The sequence below is a fragment of the Podarcis vaucheri genome (assembly GCF_965113315.1).
Source record: "Podarcis vaucheri genome assembly, chromosome: Z".
NCBI classification, from domain to species: Eukaryota; Metazoa; Chordata; class Lepidosauria; order Squamata; family Lacertidae; genus Podarcis; species Podarcis vaucheri.
In genome coordinates this window covers 3,421,463-3,439,076 of record NC_138758.1, presented here as the reverse complement: position 1 = coordinate 3,439,076, position 17,614 = coordinate 3,421,463, and the positions used below count along the sequence as shown (strand labels likewise).

The following is a 17,614-nucleotide window of genomic DNA, read 5'->3' as shown; positions in this document are numbered from 1 at the left end:
GTATTTCTTTGTAATTTTGGTTTTAAATGTTCATACATTTTTATTTTTATTTATAAAAACCACCTTACTGTGCTTTATGTAAGCCACTTGAGGATTTTGCACATTAAGTGGTATATAAATATTGCTGAGGGTGAGGATAATGAATTAATCCCACAGATCTTGCTGTAGCTTTGGGAGTGGGAGACACCCCCCTCCCAAAAAGCTGGATTATCTACTGGGGAATATTCCCTGGTTTTTGGAATTGAAACTATTTTCCACTGGTTCCCATCTAACCACCTTACTTCTCTTCTCTCTTTCTCTCATGCTTCCTGGATTTCTGCTGTCCTTCTTTCGCTCTCTTGCCTTCCTTTCTCTCCCCGTCCCCTTGCTTTTATTTTTGCAAGCTCACTGACTTCAATAACTCTGTTAAGGTATCAAAGCAATGTATACCTCCTCAGTGTTTTAACTAATTTAATGGTGCCCAGTCTTGTATGTGTCTTCTGCCTTGCAGTAGGCAAACCAATGGCTGACTCTCTTCTTCCTCGTTTTTGGTCTGCTCCAGGACTCCAGAGCATACTACCATCTCCTCAACCAAATTGCACCCAAGGGACAGAAGGAAGGGGAGCCGCAAATTGATATCAACATGTCTGGCTTCAGTGTAAGTCATCCCCATTCTTGGGCTGCTACAAATCTCCTTAGCATTGGGACATTATAGTTGCCTGGCTTTTGGTTAATTTAAAACACCAGATGCTGTTGAAAGAAAGTGGCACCTTCCCACTGAATTTTGCATGCGCAGCCCCATGTAGAACCCAGGTCTTCTCCATGCATAGCTTTATAGCCCTTCCCCTACCATACAAAGCTGCCTTCTACTGATTCAGACTGTTGGTCCATCTGGCTCACTATTGCCTACACTGACTTGCAGTCTCCAGAGTTTTAGGCTTTGCAGCACTACTTGGAGATGCTGGGGACTGAACCTTCATGCAAGGCAAGTGTCCTAACACTGAGCTGTGGACCTCCCCCACCCCAGCTTGTTTTGTTGGTGGTGGGTGGTGAGGAGGGCGAGCCCTGAACATGTGGGATTGGGCAATAAGTCTGCTAATCATCACTGCCCTGTGATGAGTTTGAAGAAGGGCCTCTTGATAGTTCATGGTGCTATCCCTGCTTTTCCAGGAGAAAGACGACTTGAAGAGGGCTGAGTGCATGCTTCAGCAGGCAGACAGACTGGGCTGCCGGCAGTTTGTCACCCCAGCGGACGTTGTAAGTGGCAACCCCAAACTGAACTTGGCTTTCGTGGCCAACTTGTTCAACAAGTACCCGGCACTCACCAAGCCTGAAAACCAGGACATTGACTGGACACTGCTGGAAGGTAAGGAAGGGCTGCATTTCCTCTCCAGGGTTCTTGTTGGAGGGAAGAGGGGAGAGAGAGAGAGAGAGAGAGAGAGAGAGAGAGAGAGAGAGAGTGTTGCAGAGGTGGAAAGCTGCAGGTGCTTTTCTCTCTCCTGCACTCAAAGAATGGTTATGCAGGGGGCAACTGGGAAGAAGACATTTCCTGGAGACTCACATGGTGTGTTCACAACTCTCTCTCTCAGAAACCATGCTGCCCTGTTCTGCCCAAGCTTTGCAGATTTTTAATGATTAAATGGATTTTTTCTCGTATACTTGGATAACTTTAATTTTCGCTGTGGTTGCTTTAAAAGTTTTCTGATATTTAACTTTTTAAGCTGCCTTCAGTGTTGTTGTTGTTTTGTAAAAGGGGCACCTAATTTCCTGTCTGTCTCTCCCCCCCCCCTTAACTTAGGTGAAACCCGAGAAGAAAGAACATTTCGCAACTGGATGAACTCTCTTGGCGTGAACCCCCATGTGAACCATCTCTACGGGTAAGTAGCAGGCTCACTGCCTGCCTTGTTTGGAGCAATCGGTTTCTGATACATAGAAGGGGAGCGCCCATTGTCCCTGACTATTGGGCTTGCTGGCTGGTGGTGATGAAGTCCTTCTGCATCTGGGGAGCCACAGAGGGTTTTCATCCCTGCTGGAACCTACAGGTGACTCTACACATGTGGGGGTTATGTTCTGGGGCCCTGTGCATGAAACCGTGTAAAATGGGGAGCACCCTCTAAATGCCCTTTCAACGCCCTCTCTGCCACTTCCTCTTCAATCCTTACCAAAAATACTGTATCCAAAAATATCCACAACTAGAATTGAAGCTCTAGGGAGAAAGCCGCTGCCGCTGCTGCTGCTGCTGCTGTGCTGCCCCACACACCAGTTGTTAGGCGGGGAGGTCGAGCAGTATAAACAAAGCCTCCGTGCCTCCAGTCTCTTCGGGGCTTCCTCCTTCCTCACATGTCCTTTTTGCGCTCTGGGGAGGGTCTCTTCATGAGCCACGAAGACTCCAGCTCTCGCCCACCTTTTCTGGGTTTGAATTGAACTATTTAATTATTTCCTGGCAGTGCGTGTATGCCCAGTTGTGTGTGTCGGATGCATGTAACTCTGGTGGGGGTTGTGTCTGTATTTTAAATATTGAGCTGGTTTAGCTTTAAAAAGAAAATGTCCCATGTGGCAAAAACACATCAACTATTAATTGATGCTCTCTGTTTCCAGTGATCTACAGGACGCATTGGTCATCTTGCAGCTCTATGAAAAGATAAAAGTTCCTGTTGACTGGAGTAAGGTCAACAAGCCCCCGTACCCAAAGCTTGGAGCAAACATGAAAAAGGTAACGATGCCTGCTGGCGGCGCTGCTGCTTAGAAATTGTTTTGTACAAATTCAGGGTTCAGATTCAGTTCACATCACAGACGGAGAGAGCCTGCTGCCTCCCCCACCTCCCCAGCTTGCATAATTGTGTTCTACAGCACACAGAACACCTGGCAGCTGTGCGTTGTAGGAGTAGAGTAGAATCACAACAAAGATTCTTCCCAGGAAGGTTTGCCCATAATTGCTGTTTTCATGGAGGAAGGGAAGGGAAGGGCTGTAACTCAGCAGAAGAGCATCTGCTTTTTCAGTGGTGGTTCCCCAATTTGTGGAATGCCTTCGCTAGTGAGGGGCACCTGTCTCCATTATTATTAACATTCAGGAGGAATTAAAAAACTTTCTTTCTCACTCAGGCATTTGGGAGATGGGGAATATTGTTCCAAGTAACCCCAAGATTTTTCTATTTATTCATGGAATCTGTATCCCTTCTTTTTCTCCAAGGAGCTCAAAGTGTCATACATTGTTCTCCTCCTCCTTGTTTTAACCCCCACAGCAACCCTGTGCGGTAGATTAGGCTGAGAGGCAGTGACTGGCCCCTAAAATCACCATGTGAGAGCTTCATGGCTCAGTGGGGATTAGAACCCTGGTCTCCCAGGTCCTAGCCTGACACACTTAACTGCCAATACAACTCCATTTCTGCCCAGGTGGGACTGCACCATAGTAGGCTAGCTGGATTGCATCAGTATAAGGCACATCACACAATCTAACCTCTCTCTCTCTCTCTCTCTCTCTCTCTCTCTCTCTCTCCCTCCCTCCCTCCCTCCCTCCCTCCCTCTCCACAATTTCCCCCTTTCCCCACGAGCAGCTGGAAAATTGCAATTATGCTGTCGACCTAGGGAAGCATCCAGCAAAGTTCTCCCTGGTTGGCATTGGCGGGCAAGACCTCAATGACGGCAACCCAACTCTCACACTGGCTGTAGTGTGGCAGCTGATGAGAAGGTATCGTTGAGCTTTAGTTTTTGACGTGTGCAAATGCTTCCTTGCAGGACTAAGGCCTTGGTGTGGGCTGGCCACAGGGTTTCCACTGTGGGCAAACGTTTCAGAAAAGGCTCGGGGCCTTTTGTGTCTGGTGTGGTTGCTTTTGCTGTTGTTAACCCAGCTTCTGCTGTCACACGGAAAAACAAAGAAGGTCCACTGCTGCAGCTTCTTTCTCCCCCCCCCTTTTTTTTAAAAAAAGGGAAATAAAAATTTGTTTGCTTATTCATGTGGAAAATTAGGGTCTGGAAAGAATTTGAAGCTCCAGCTGTAAGGGAATGACTATGGAAATGTCTTGAATTAGGGAAAATTGACAAATCAAGAGTTGACAACCCACAGCATATGGAGGGCGCCCCCTCCTGATTTAGCACAAGGCCTGCAACTCTTGTCCCTGGTTATCCAAGGAAGACTTCTGAGAAGTTTTTTCTTGCTCATTAGCCACCTTTTCACTGCTAAACCCCAAGCAGGTTATTTATTTGGAAGCTGTCCTCTGTCTTTTGTGATGAACAATGATATCTCCCTTTTCCTGCTCCTAGATATACTCTGAACGTCCTAGAGGATCTTGGAGACGGTCAGAAGGCAAATGATGACATTATCGTAAGCTGGGTAAACAAGACCTTGGCAGAAGCTGGGAAATCGAGCTCTATCCAGAGCTTTAAGGTGCAAAGCATTCCTCTCTCTTTCTTTTAAAATGGGTATTGGATTTCTTGCCTTTATTCTAGCATAAATATTCCTGAAATGTTGCAGCCTGGTATTTTTAGGTGGGTGTGTCTGTAGCCACATTCTGGGCCTGAGGCCTGCATAAGTAGCCATCCTGACAGGGAAAAACAGGAGGCTTCTCTTGTGGAATAATTTTCCTCGTGCAGACACCTCTCTTGACAGTGAGCAGTTTGCTAGCTTCTTCTAAATCTGCCCTCATCCACAAATAACTTAGGCCTTGTTCTAACTGAAGTCTGTGAGACTTGAGGCTGTCATCAGTATCTGGGTGTGAGCTGCTGCCGTGAGTTCTTGTTCCTCCATTTAAACATCTCCCTGCTTATAGATAAGGAGGCTACGCTCAAACTATCCTCTGTGACATGCTACTGCTCTTTATTTATTCATGGAGGTGCAGTTCACCAATTGAGTGGCCACCATCTGCAGTCCGGTTCACCCAAGGCATCGTTCCGCACGATTCTCAATGCTACAGGGCTGCACTAGTGCTGATCCTAACTCAGGGTAAACTGATTGAAATTAATGGGCGTGGCTAACCGAGATGGTTTAATTTCACTGGAACTGCACTTGAGTGAGTAGCTGGACTTAGCTGGATGCAGCCTGTAGATACTGAATATCAGCAGGGCTTCCTTTCAGCCAGAACTCGCCAGATCTCAGCTCCAGTTCCTTTCTGGTGGGTGCCATTGCCATTCTAAGAGAACAAGGGAGATATTCATGGGGAGTTCTGGTACCTCTTTTTCTAGAAAAACAGCACTGAATATCAGGTTGTATGGCAGATTCTTAGAGATGATTAAACACCCACAAGAGACAGTAAGAGCTGTTCGACAGTGGAATTTGCTGCCAAGGAGTGTGGTGGAGTCTCCTTCTTTGGAGGTCTTTAAGCAGAGGCTTGACAACCATATGTCAGGAGTGCTCTGATGGTGTTTCCTGCTTGGCAGGGGGTTGGACTCGATGGCCCTTGTGGTCTCTTCCAACTCTATGATTCTATGATTCTATTCTATTCTAAGAGATTTTTGTAGACCTCAAGAAAGAAATATTGATTCTTCCCAAGTGTAAGAGCTGCTGTTTGTTCCATTGCATTGGTTTTTCCCCTTGCGTGGAGGACTCCCTGGTCCTGAATGGGGTAACTATGCCCCTGAAGGACCAGGTGCACAGCCTGGGAGTCATTCTGGACTCACAGTTGTCCATGGAGGCGCAGGTCAATTCTGTGTCCTGGCAGCTGTTTACCAGCTCCATCTGGTACGCAGGATGAGACCCTCCATGTCCACAGACTGTCTCGCCAGAGTGGTGCATGCTCTGGTTATCTCTCGCTTGGACTACTGCAGTGCGCTCTATGTGGAGCTACCTTTGAAGGTGACCCGGAAATTACAACTAATCCAGAATGTGGCAGCTGGACTGGTGACTGGGAGCGGCCGCCAAGACCACATAACACCAGTCTTGAAAGACTTACGCTGGCTCCCAGTACGTTTCCGAGCACAATTCAAAGTGTTGGTGCTGACCTTTAAAGCCCTAAATGGCCTCGGTCCACTATACCTGAAGGAGCGTGTCCACCCCCATTGTTCTGCCTGGACACTGAGGTCCAGCACCGAGGGCCTTCTGGCGGTTCCCTCACTGTGAGAAGCCAAGTTACAGGGAACCAGGCAGAGGGCCTTCTCGGTAGTGGCATCCACCCTGTGGAACACCCTCCCACCAGATGTCAAAGAGAAAAACAACTACCAGATTTTTAGAAGACATCTGAAGGCAACTCTGTTTAGGGAAGCTTTTAATGTTTAACAGATTATTGTATTTTAATATTTTGTTGGAAGCCGCCCAGTGTGGCTGGGGAAACCCAGCCAGATGAGTGGGGTATAAATAATTTTATTACTATTATTATTATTATTGTTGTTGTTGTTGTTGTTGTTATTTATACAGTTCAACTGTGTGTGTTCTGTGTATGAATTGTCTGTCACCTGCTTCCTCAAATTTTAAATTACGTTAACATACTGCCCCCCTTCTCTCATCTAGGACAAGAGTATTAGTAGCAGCTTAGCCGTTGTGGACTTAATTGATGCTATTCAACCTGGCTGTATAAATTATGATCTTGTGAAGACAGGAGATCTGTCAGAGGAAGATAAACACAGTAATGCCAAGTAAGCCTCTTTCCTTCTTTTAGCATTCTACCAAATGTATTCTCATTTGAAACTCCGGCTCCAGGTCTAGTGTGCAGACCTCATAGTCCAAAGACATATGCTGATCCCAGAATTTTTGCTTTCAGGATTCCACATTTAAAGCACATGACTCCCTGCAAAGAATCCTAGTTGAACTGCGGAACTCACTCCCACAGGAGGCAGTGAGGGTCGCCAACTAGGTGGCTTTAAAAAGGGGATTTGGCAAATTCACAGAGAAATTTGGAGCTGTCTGTGGCTATTAGCCGTGGTGCTCAGTCTCCCACTTGGGGGCAGCAGTGCTTCTGAATGCCAGTTGCTGGAAGCAGCAGGAGGGGAAGGGGCTCTTGTGATCGGGTCTTGTTTGTGTTCTTCCTCCCAACGGGGTACCTGGTTAGCCACTGTGAGAACAGGATGCACGACTAGAAGGGCCTTTGGCCTGATCCAGAAGGGGTCTTCTTCTGCAATTTGTTGTGGTTACTGGGAATTGTAGCTCTGTGAAGGGGAAACTACAATTCCAAGGATTCCTAGGAGGATGAAATCATGTGCTTTAAATGTGTGCTGGATGTGCTTTCATGTATGTTGTGGATCTGCCCATAGTTGGTAAAATGGGGGAAACTATTCTTTGACAGTCTCAGACCCCCAGGGCCAGATTTAGGTTTGATGATTTAGGTTTGATGATTTAGGTTTGATGAGGCCCTAAGCTACTGAAGGTAATGGAGCCTTTTATATGTCCAGCTGTCCTTTGTCAACAACAAATTGTCACTGTTTTTTATGTTGAATATATGCTATATGGTAATTGATGGACCTAATAGGTATCTAAAGCCATTTGCACATAACAAATAGGAGCCTACACAACACAAAGCACTGTTGCTGAATGTAGGTTTTATTTTATTCATTTTTTATCTTATATTTTGGAAATGTACATCCAGGGGTTTTTTTGTTTAATTTTTTTGGGCGGCCCCCAAGAGAGTGGGGCCCTAAGCTATAGCTTGTTTAGCTTATACATAAATCCGGCACTGCAGACCCCACATGTTTGGGTGTAGATCTCTTCCTCCTCCTCCTCCATTGTTGTCAAGTGGCAAAAGGGTTCAAGACACCTGACACCCCTTCATTTGCTCCTAGGTATGCCGTGTCAATGGCTAGGAGAATCGGGGCCCGTGTGTATGCTCTCCCCGAGGACCTGGTGGAGGTGAAACCCAAGATGGTAATGACAGTGTTTGCCTGCTTGATGGGCCGAGGAATGAAGAGAGTTTAAGAGTCCAAGCACCAAAACCAAAGCACCCAGACCAACCCACCCCCACCCCCACCCGTTTGTGTCTTGCGAAAGCAGCTGATTCCAGAGGGAAAGGCTGCCAGCTTCTACAGCAGCAGCAGCAGCAACAAAAGAACTCTTGGTGTGGTTTTTGTTTTGTTTTGTTTTTAAAGGTGAACTCTCCATTTTGTCCTGCGAAAGGCAGAAATGCGATGAGAATTCTCAGAGAAAGAGATGGGGGGGAGCGTTAACCAGCCACAAGAGCTCTCTTCCCTTTCTTTTTTAAAAAGAAAGGTTTGTTTTCTCAAGTGCCTGCAAGAAAGCATTTGGATATTTTTGTGGAGCAGGCTGCTGGGCTGGCAGCTGAGGCTTCCATGCTTAGATGCTCCGTTCTTTAGTAGGCTGTCAGAGCTGGCTGGCATCAGTCCTTAATAGTGATGCATCTCACTCTTCTGTCTTAACAAAGGGGGGGGGGGAGTCTAGTTTTTATTTTATTTCAGGTGGTCTTAGAATGTGTGGCAGCATTGAGTTTCCATTGAGTTTTTGCTGCAGTTTCATTGAGGCAAAGGCAGTAACCAGAACTGTGTGTTACCCCAGGCACAAAAAGAAAGAAAGAAAGAAAGAAAGAAAGAAAGAAAGAAAGAAAGAAAGAAAGAAAGAAAGAAAGAAAGAAAGGATTCTACATCTTGCCTAATAAAAGGCTGCATTTTGCAGCTAGTTGTAAATTATAGAACTGGGTGAGGTTGTACACATTCTGTAATTCTGCCTCATTTTCTCAGCAACTATAGGCTGGTAGGTTTAATTTGTCCTGCATGATTTGGGCCGCAACCCTAACCCCACTTATGAGGGGTAAGCCCCGTTGAAGTAAATAATACTTTTGGGTGGGTATGGTTAGGATTGCAGTGACAGTCACAGGGAGGGGCAATGCTAGGTGCTTATTCCCTATCACTTTCACAGTGGTTTCTAAAATTTCAGCTAGCATGGCCTACACTTCCTCAAACATGCTCTCTGTAAAGATAGAAACTTGTTTTTTGAAAACAAAAGCCCAATTAACCTCACCCAGTTCTTTTCCCAGGGGTCCTGTGGGATGGAAATCTGCACACAGCTGGTCTCAAGGGAGGAGACAGGAAGGGGCAGGGTGGAAATGGTACTTCCAAAGATGAGTCTTCCAGCAGTATTCTCAAAACATGGTGCTGCTCTTATCTTTATTTTTCCTCCGTACAGCCTAACGATGCTTTTTATTCTTTCGCAGGCACAAGCATAGCAGGGTTCTCCCACCCCCCTTTTGGCTAAGTTTTCTCTTTATATATAAAATAAATTCTTTCGTTTTGAGAGCACCACCTTCAAAGGCTACTGCATGCCAACTGCTTCAGTAAACCAAAAGAACCAAATGAATGCCTTTTTTTGTAATATTATCTTGGTTCAGTTTGTATTTTGCTAGAGATCTTTGTTGTTTAACCCCAGAATATGTATGTGAAACATCTTAAGTTTTTAAATATGCACACACACACACACACACACACACACACACACACACACCTACCTATCTTATCATCCATCTATCTACAGGGCTTTTTCCCCCAGCCAGAACTCACTGGAACTCAGTTCTGACCCCTCTCAGGTGGGGGCACCATTGCCATTATAAGAGAGCAAGGGAGGTGCTCATGATGAGTTCTGGCACCTCTTTTTCTAGAAAAAACAACAGTGTGTGTGTGTGTGTGTGTGTGTGTGTGTGTAGAAAAGCATGGCAGATGAGGCCAGGCCAATTCCACAAACAGCAGGGACCAGTAATTGCAGAATGTGTTGAGATTTCAGAAACTATTTTTTTATATAAATAAAAAAGGGAAATGTTATCAGCAATGAGAAGGCATTCTATCCATAGGAGCAAGTGTACTCTGGCTTTGGCGAGCTGTTAGCTACCCTTCAGGTCGTATTGTTATCCTGAGCTATTCAAAATGATGTAATATGGAGACAAAGCAAAAGCTGTTTAAAGTTGAAATAAAGTTGTTTAAAATACAGACCAAATCTGATTTCTGTCAGCGTGCCAGTTTCTCGCCCCTCCTGGTTCAAGCCCAGTATAAGGCTGTCAGAAGAGCCTGCTGCTGGATGAAGGCCAGTGGCCCACCCAGCCAGTCCAGCATCCTGTTCTCACGGTGGCCAACCAGAGATCAGTGGGAAGCCCACAGTCAGGATCCAAGCCCAAGAGCAGCTCTCCCCCTGCTGCCTTTCCCAGCAGCTGGTATTCAGGAGCATGGCTGCCTATGACCATGGAGGCAGAGAATAGCCATCAGGACCGGTAGCTGATTGCAGCCTTCTCCTCCATGAATTTGTCCAATCCCATTTTACAGCCCTCTCTGCCTAAGTTGATGGCCATCATTGCTTCCCAGGGGAGTAAATCCCATAATTTAACTCTGTAACACTGTGTGAAGGAGTTACTGCCTTTTTTCTACCCTAAATTCAGATTCATTGAATGCCCAGTGAAATTCAGCTTGATGCATGTAATAGCCCTTTCTTGCATCATCAAACACGTGGCTCAGAAGAGGTGTTTTGGCACAGGGAGGGGGGCATGCAGTAAGCAGGTGCAACCCTACTTCTCAGTTCAAAGCTTGAACACTCCTTTCCACTCACATGACAGGATAGGGGACCCTAAATTAGGATGTGGGCTCCTTCATTGGAAGTGTTCACCATTCCTGTAGGAACAGCTTGCTGAACCAACTTACCCAGGAACGCACAGAGGACTGAGCAACATTCTATGTAAGAGATTCTGGGGACGGAAAACTTGCAGTGTACGTAGCTATGTTCGCTCTTCCCAGCCCAAACAAACAGTTTGGGATTTTGACTGTGAAATAGCATGGAGGAAGGGGTTTTAAAAAATGATCCCAGTGCTCGTGTTGCAAGCAAACTGGCAGCTCTCCTCATGGCTGTATTTTGAGTGCGGAATTCAGAAGCTCAATAATGTATCACTTGGTGTAATGTGTAGTTTGGCCCTGTGTCACTGGTTGCAATGAAGCCCAAATGGTGCTGCTTTGTACATTTCTTATACATCCCTCTGGCATGCCTATCATAGATCATTCTGTACCGGTTGCATTTCTTTACTACTAGCTGGAGAAGCATGCATCTTTCAAAACATACCTTGTAAATAATATGTATCCATATCTTGCAAACTTGCTGGAAATCTTAGGAAGGCTCCTAGTATCCTAAAAAGTGAAGTTATTCTCTGCAATGAAAGGACATTTTGGACTTTGGAGGGTTATCCAAGATTCTAGTCCTTATTAGATGAAACAAAATGAAAACCTTTTGGGGGCATCTATTGACAAACTCAGAACCTAGAAGAGGCCACTGTTACGTTTGCCCTGCCTGTTCTTAGGTTTTCCTTCCCCTTTCCCCAAGGATGGGAGACTGGTAGCCCTACATATGTTACCAGACTACAACTCTCCCTTTGCCCCAGCCAGCCTTGCCAATGTTCAGGGGATGGTGGGAGTTGTAGTCCCAGCAACATCTTCAGGACCTCAGGTTCTCCATCCCTGACCAAACCCACCTGCTTCCAACATGTTGCAAGTTAGGGAGTGTGTGAAGTGTGTGAAGGCATCAGGACCAGAACATTCTGCAAGAAGAAAGGATGGACTGAATAATATCTGAAAGGACTTGGGGAGATGGCTTCCTGTACTGTAACTTGGGGCAAAGAATATACTCTAGTGGCCAGAATTGTGGAAACCTTTAGGGAAAGTTGTATTTCTAAGGTTTGGTGGCTCATAACATAAATCTTATGGGACGTGGGTGGCGCTGTGGGTAAAACCTCAGTGCCTAGGACTTTCCGATGGTATGGTCGGTGGTTCGAATCCCCGCGGCGGGGTGAGCTCCCGTCTTTCGGTCCCAGCTCCTGCCCACCTAGCAGTTTGAAAGCACCCTTAAGTGCAAGTAGATAAATAGGTACCGCTTTATAGCGGGAAGGTAAACGGCGTTTCTGTGTGCTGCGCTGGTGCTGGCTCGCCAGAGCAGCTTCGTCACACTGGCCACGTGACCCGGAAGTGTCTCTGGACAGCGCTGGCTCCCGGCCTCTTAAGTGAGATGAGCGCACAACCCTAGAGTCGGACATGACTGGCCCGTACGGGCAGGGGTACCTTTACCTTTACCTTTAACTTAAATCTTGTTTTAGAATAATACCAGAAAATGATGCCATAAAAACATATAGCAATAGAAAGATTATTTAATGTGGAATATAATGCAACAATTTTTTTTTCATCGTTATTGTATCAAAAGGTATAGCCAAATAACAAGAAAAAGAAAGCACAACTGCCTTGTGTGGCAAGAAGTAAAGGTAAAGGGACCCCTGACCATTAGGTCCAGTCGTGGCCAACTCTGGAATTGCAGCACTCATCTTGCTTTATTGGCCGAGGGAGGTGGCGTACAGCTTCCGGGTCATGTGGCCAGCATGACTGAGCCGCTTCTGGCGAACCAGAGCAGCGCACGGAAATGCTGTTTACCTTCCCGCCGGAGCAGTACCTATTTATATACTTGCACTTTGACGTGCTTTCGAACTGCTAGGTTGGCAGGAGCAGGGACCGAGCAACGGGAGCTCACCCCGTCGCGGGGATTCGAACCGCTGACCTTCTGATCAGCAAGTCCTAGGCTCTGCGGTTTAGATTTCCTTAACTCAAAAGTGGCCAGTGGCAAATGGAGTGTAAAGAGTTGACTAGTCACCTAGAAAATGGTGTCATAGCCCTGACCTAAATCCAATAGAAAATCTGTGGAGCAAATGAAAGAAACTATTTTAGTCAGGGGCAATCAAGGAATAAAGCACAATTGATAGAAGCAATCATGCAATCTTGGTTTTACATTATAATACCTGGTGGTCTAAACTCCTTGGTTCACTCCATTGGATGCGGATGTAGGGCTGTGATTGTGGCCAAAGGTTTCCATACAAAGTATTAAAACAGAAATGGTGAGAAGTTATGAAATACCCTTTATCATGTTTTTTTGTGTTTAACTTACTTTATTTTGCTATACAGTAGTTTTTTATAGAATAAAGATAATTCATCCCAGATTGTTGCATTATATTCTTCATTATAATCTTATTCCAAAAAAGACTGATGTTATAAACCATCAAGCCTCAGAAATACAACTTTTCCTAAACGTTTCCATAATTTTGGCCACTAGTGGGGAGCGGCCATAAGCTCAGCGGCAAAGCGGATGGTCCTTCCTTGCCGATGGTCCCAGATTCAACCCCTGGCATCTTCAGGTAGGACAGGGAAGCCTGGAGAGCTGCTGCCAGTCAGTGCAGACACTGCTGGGCTAGATTTGACTCGGCATAAGACAGCTTCCTATGTTTGTTTATCATCTTCTTCATCATCATTATTTTAATAACTTAAATATCCACTTAATATAACAACATCTTTAAACAGTTTGACAGATTGCAATCATGATACCACAAGCAAAAAACAAAACAAAGCAGAGTATCAAAATGCAATAAGAACCCAGTAGAACTTTACCAAAACAGAAACACTGAAATTGTGCCTGCAGGCTGTTACAATGATTCAAAGAAAAGACAGTGACCCATGTTCAAACCCTAAACTGGTTAATCTTAACTACTGCCTGTTGAAACAAGCCAACTTTACGACCCATGGTTCCCATACTATGCACACAAAGACTCAACTTTAATCCCTGACATCATCAGAGAGAAAGCTCAGATAGGAAGTCCCTGGAAGGACCTTTCTCTGCATAAGACCTGCATGGGGAAGCTGAGCTGCAGCCCACAGATCCCACACCAAAGCATCCTTTGGCAGTTGTCTTGGAACAGGCAGCAGCATTCCAGATTAAAAGCCCAGAGCCCTGGCGGTTAACTTGACCTACTGAACTTTTGGCTCTCTTAAGTATCCATATGCCCTTGCCCAGCCAAACCACCACGAAATTAGTATCTCACGAGCATGTCTGCAGCCAGTGCCCAGGGCCACAAGGAGCAGTGGGGAGGGGAGGGAAACAGGCAAAGTACATATGCACGTTAAGCTGCCCAACAGCACCCACATCACCCAGGAGATTACAGCCACAGAGATCTGAAAAGAAGAGTTGTTCGTTCTCTGGAGAGGTCACTTCCTGGTTTGCATGGAGCGACAGAAGCACACAGCTGTATTGAGGCAGCACCGGGTGTTGAAATTTTGCACCCCTAACGATTTTGCGCACTGGGCAGCCGTCCCTGTGCCCCTCCCCCACACTATGCCACTGCCTGCAGCATTAATCACACTTTTGCTAATTGATAGCTTGGCGGGGGCTAAACTGTAATCACAGTTTATTAATGGACAGGGAGCAAACCCCCCTCCAAAAAAGGGATTAGAGAAATGATCTGTCCCTTTATAGCAAGGCAGCTTGAAATTAAGGTGGGTTACAAAGCCTTGACAATGAGATTGTGGATACCCAGTTGCTTAGGTAACGAGAACACAGCTGAGTACGAGGCCCAACAGGCAAGGAGGAGGCAAAACGATTTCTCAGCAGCAGCAACAACAACCAGGGGAGAAGCCCCGCTTGGGTAGGGCCCATCGCAGCCTTCTTCCTTTATGACCCCAGACCGTGGCGGGCAGCTGGGTAAGGCCCCCTGAGCATGCTGGCCAAGCTGAGATGTGTTGTGAATGGTGGGAAAGGCACAGTGCAAGCCCTCAATGACCCCTTGGTAGGTGAGGATCCAAGTGGCGAACCACAACATTCCGCAGTCACACTGCCAAGGGTTGTGTGACAGGAAGATGTATCTCAGCTTGGGGAGCTCTACCAGGAGGTGGCTGGAGAGGTAGCTCAGGTTGTTCCTGTTCAAGTGGAGGAAGTCCAGTTCCTTCAAGTGGGCGAAAGCAGGGCCTGCAGTCAGGGAGGGGAGAGAAACTGGATTTCATTTGCATTTCGATGGCAAGCAATCAAATTCACGATTCTCAAAGCAATAGGCAGACTGAAATGCAGCTGGTCCTTTGACACGTGCCCTTCTCAGAACTTTGTGATGTGGTTCTACAGACAACCAAAGCACAGATTAGGCAGAAATGTGCATAAATATGCATATATACATAGTACAATCACAACTTACATGCATTTAACTGGCGTGAAGGTTCACTGGTTGAAACACTGCAAGCAAGATGGAGAACTTGGAAGAATTTTTTGCACTGCATTTTCCAGGTGTGGAAAGAGCTTTTAAGCTCTCTGCCTCACTTGGGGGGCAAGGCCCACTTAGCATGCTGGCTCCAGAAGGCTGGGGATGCTTGTGCAGCGGCAGTTCCAAGGGGGCAGTTTGAATATACACATTTTCGAGTGTACACAGAAGCCTTGGAACTGAACCCACACATAAGCTGTGATCATACTGTGTACAGTGGAACCTCGTGTTACATACCATCCTCCTTGTGAACGCTAGGAGGTTACAAGCTCTGCTAACCCGGAAGTAGATGCACCTTGTTGTGAACTTTGCCCCAGGATGCAAGTGGAAGTCACGCACCGGCAGCACAGCAGTAACAGGAGGCACCATTAGCAGAAGCGCGCCTCAAGTTATGAACAGTTTTGGCCTAAGAACAGACCTCCGGAATGAATTAAGTTGGTAACTGGAGGTACCACTGTATATACACAAGGTTCAAGGTCTTTGCATGAATTTACAAAGCCCAGAACAACTTAGACTAGGCCAGCTCAGGGACCACCTAAATCCTTATCTCCTTGCTTGATCAGTGAGATCAACACTGGAGTGTTATTGATCATTCTTTGAGTTGGTGAGGCTCACTTGATAACAGCAAGAAATAGAGACTTTAGTGTTATCAGCACAGTCCTGCAGAATGCTCTGTCAATAGAGATTCAGCAGATCAAATAATAAATTAATAAATATTGATGAAAATTTTGTGTGCAAAATTCACATTAGTAAAAATCATTTGTGCTGAGAGTACATATTAGCCATATGTATATTAGTCCATTGTTTCTTAGCTTAATGTATACAAAAATGTGTTTATTAGGTACAATTATCATGGAAATGCTGATGAACTTTCGCAAGGCTGTTGTTGTTGCTTTTAAAGCCACACATTCCTACAGAAATGTGGGAGATTTTAGAATTTAAGATGGGGGGGCATGATAAACTAAGAGGAACTGAAATGGACAAGACCTGTCCATTCTTACCTGCAATGGACAAAATCCGGTTGTTGTTGAGGTAGAGCCTCCTCAGGTTCTGGAGACTGTCGAAAGGGCAGCTGATCCTGGTGAGCCGATTGGCCTCTAGGTGGATGCTCTTGAGCTGTGTCAATCCGCTGAAGAGCTGATTAGGCAAATTAGAGAGACGGTTGTGTCCTAAATTTAACGTGCCAAGCCTGTCCAGTTGGAGGAAGGCGTCCTTCTGGATGGTCCAGATGCGATTCTTCCGGAGATTCAGCTCTCTCAGGGCTCCCATGTCCTTCAGGGAGTCTCTACCAATGGCTTCGATGTGGTTCCTCTCCATTGACAGCTGTGTGAGGCTCGTCAGGCTCCGGAAAGCTTGTGGGATGTAACGCATGTTGTTGGAGGTTAGGTCGAGGGCTTCCAAAGAGGGGAGGTGGGAGAAAACAAAAGGGTGGATTTCAAAGAGATTGCAGTGGGATAAATCCAAACTGATGAGGTTATGAAGGCCTTGGAAGGTGTTGGCATGGAGGTAGGTCAGCCTGGGGTTCCTGCTGAGATATAAGACCCGCAGGTTGCAGAGTGACTTAAAAGCTCCCGGGTACAGGAAAGTGAGGTTGTTGCGATCCAACCAGAGGCTGTTCAGGTAGGTGAGGTTGCTGAAGGCGTCGGTGGTCAGCAAGCGCAGAAAGTTATTGGACAGGTTCAGCGAGATGGTGGAAGCAGCAATTTCCCTAGGGAGGCTGCGGAGTCCAGCGCTGTTGCAGTAAATAGTGGCACCAGGGGAGCAATTGCACGAGGAGGGGCAAGTCGAGGGGCCCAAGCCAGGCCTCAATGAACTGGTGAAGATCAAAAGAAGAAGCAGGAGGTGCATGTCCCAGCATTGGATAAAGAACGCGGACTGCCTTGCAGAGAGAAATGGCAGAGGGGACTGAGATGAATGAGGTGGCTTTTGACAAGTGAAATGAAGCCAAGGGAGATTAAGCTTCCTATGAACAAGGAGGGATAAAGTTCTTAGTCAAATGAGAGCTTAGAAGAAGGACTGGCCAAAGAGTGTCTTAAGTTCAGTTCTCTGCATTTCCACATCAATTTACAGCTCCGTTTTCAAAACCAACCCGTAAGAAATTTAATCTGCATTTTAGTAATAATTCCTCCTGACCCATAATTTTTGTATTCAATTTTGCTCAATGCAGACAGTTTTGCAAAGCTGTCTCCTCAATATAGATGCTGTTCTCATTTTTATGCACACTTTAACCTAGCATTTGCAGTTTTAGAAACATTAACCAGGATGGAGAACCACATTGCAAACATTAGGAAAAGTGAAAATTCCAATATATGTGTTTAAGTTTGCATGGAAAGAGCAAATTAGGCAGGTTTGCCTTTCTGTATATATTTATAAAAATATTTGAATAACAAAAATCAAAGTGGTTTGCAACAATTTTACACTAAAATAAAAACCACACATAAATTAAAACAGTTTAGAAACTATTCCCAAAAAGCAAGTGTGAACTGAATCCAATTTCTACTCCAGACTGGAACAGCATGTCATTAACCACAACAAGGATGTCTGCAGTCTACTTGTTTTGACTGATGAAGAAACATAGCTGTCAACCTTCCCTTTTTTGCGGGAAATTCCCTTATTCCAGCACGGTTTCCCACTGGTATCCCGAATTGTTAGATATTTCATAGACTGTCCCCGGGACA

General features: G+C 45.8%; 2 protein-coding genes across 5 annotated transcripts in view; one reads left to right on the top strand and one right to left on the bottom strand.

Moving 5' to 3' along the window:
• Nucleotides 1-8,440, top strand: part of PLS3 (plastin 3) — a 65,000-nt gene extending 56,560 nt beyond the window's left edge. For all 4 annotated transcript variants that reach the window (XM_082207440.1, XM_082207441.1, XM_082207443.1 and 1 more), the window contains 8 exons: nucleotides 542-637; nucleotides 1,150-1,345; nucleotides 1,778-1,856; nucleotides 2,578-2,692; nucleotides 3,534-3,667; nucleotides 4,240-4,363; nucleotides 6,419-6,543; nucleotides 7,684-8,440. In XM_082207440.1, coding sequence (XP_082063566.1) covers nucleotides 542-637; nucleotides 1,150-1,345; nucleotides 1,778-1,856; nucleotides 2,578-2,692; nucleotides 3,534-3,667; nucleotides 4,240-4,363; nucleotides 6,419-6,543; nucleotides 7,684-7,816 — 1,002 coding nt within the window. In that variant the 3' untranslated portion in view covers nucleotides 7,817-8,440. The remainder of the gene's footprint in view (nucleotides 1-541; nucleotides 638-1,149; nucleotides 1,346-1,777; nucleotides 1,857-2,577; nucleotides 2,693-3,533; nucleotides 3,668-4,239; nucleotides 4,364-6,418; nucleotides 6,544-7,683) is intronic.
• A 4,488-nt stretch (nucleotides 8,441-12,928) lies between these two features.
• On the bottom strand, nucleotides 12,929-17,192 carry LOC309523899 (uncharacterized protein). Its single transcript, XM_082208124.1, has 2 exons — nucleotides 15,938-17,192; nucleotides 12,929-14,653 (listed from the first exon to the last, which is right to left on the bottom strand). The coding sequence occupies exons 1-2, from the start codon at nucleotides 16,782-16,784 to the stop codon at nucleotides 14,190-14,192; spliced, it is 1,311 nt and encodes a 436-aa protein (XP_082064250.1). The 5' UTR covers nucleotides 16,785-17,192; the 3' UTR covers nucleotides 12,929-14,189.
• Nucleotides 17,193-17,614: the final 422 nt, after the last annotated feature.

What these genes read in the sequence shown, in the direction of transcription:
- LOC309523899 (XM_082208124.1), bottom strand. Translation starts at nt 16,784, where the DNA reads ATGCACCTCCTGCTTCTTCTTTTGATCTTCACCAGTTCATTGAGGCCT. An exon ending in CCGGATTTTGTCCATTGCAG is followed by an intron (nt 14,654 to 15,937) that starts GTAAGAATGGAC and finishes CCCTGACTGCAG; the next exon opens with GCCCTGCTTTCGCCCACTTG.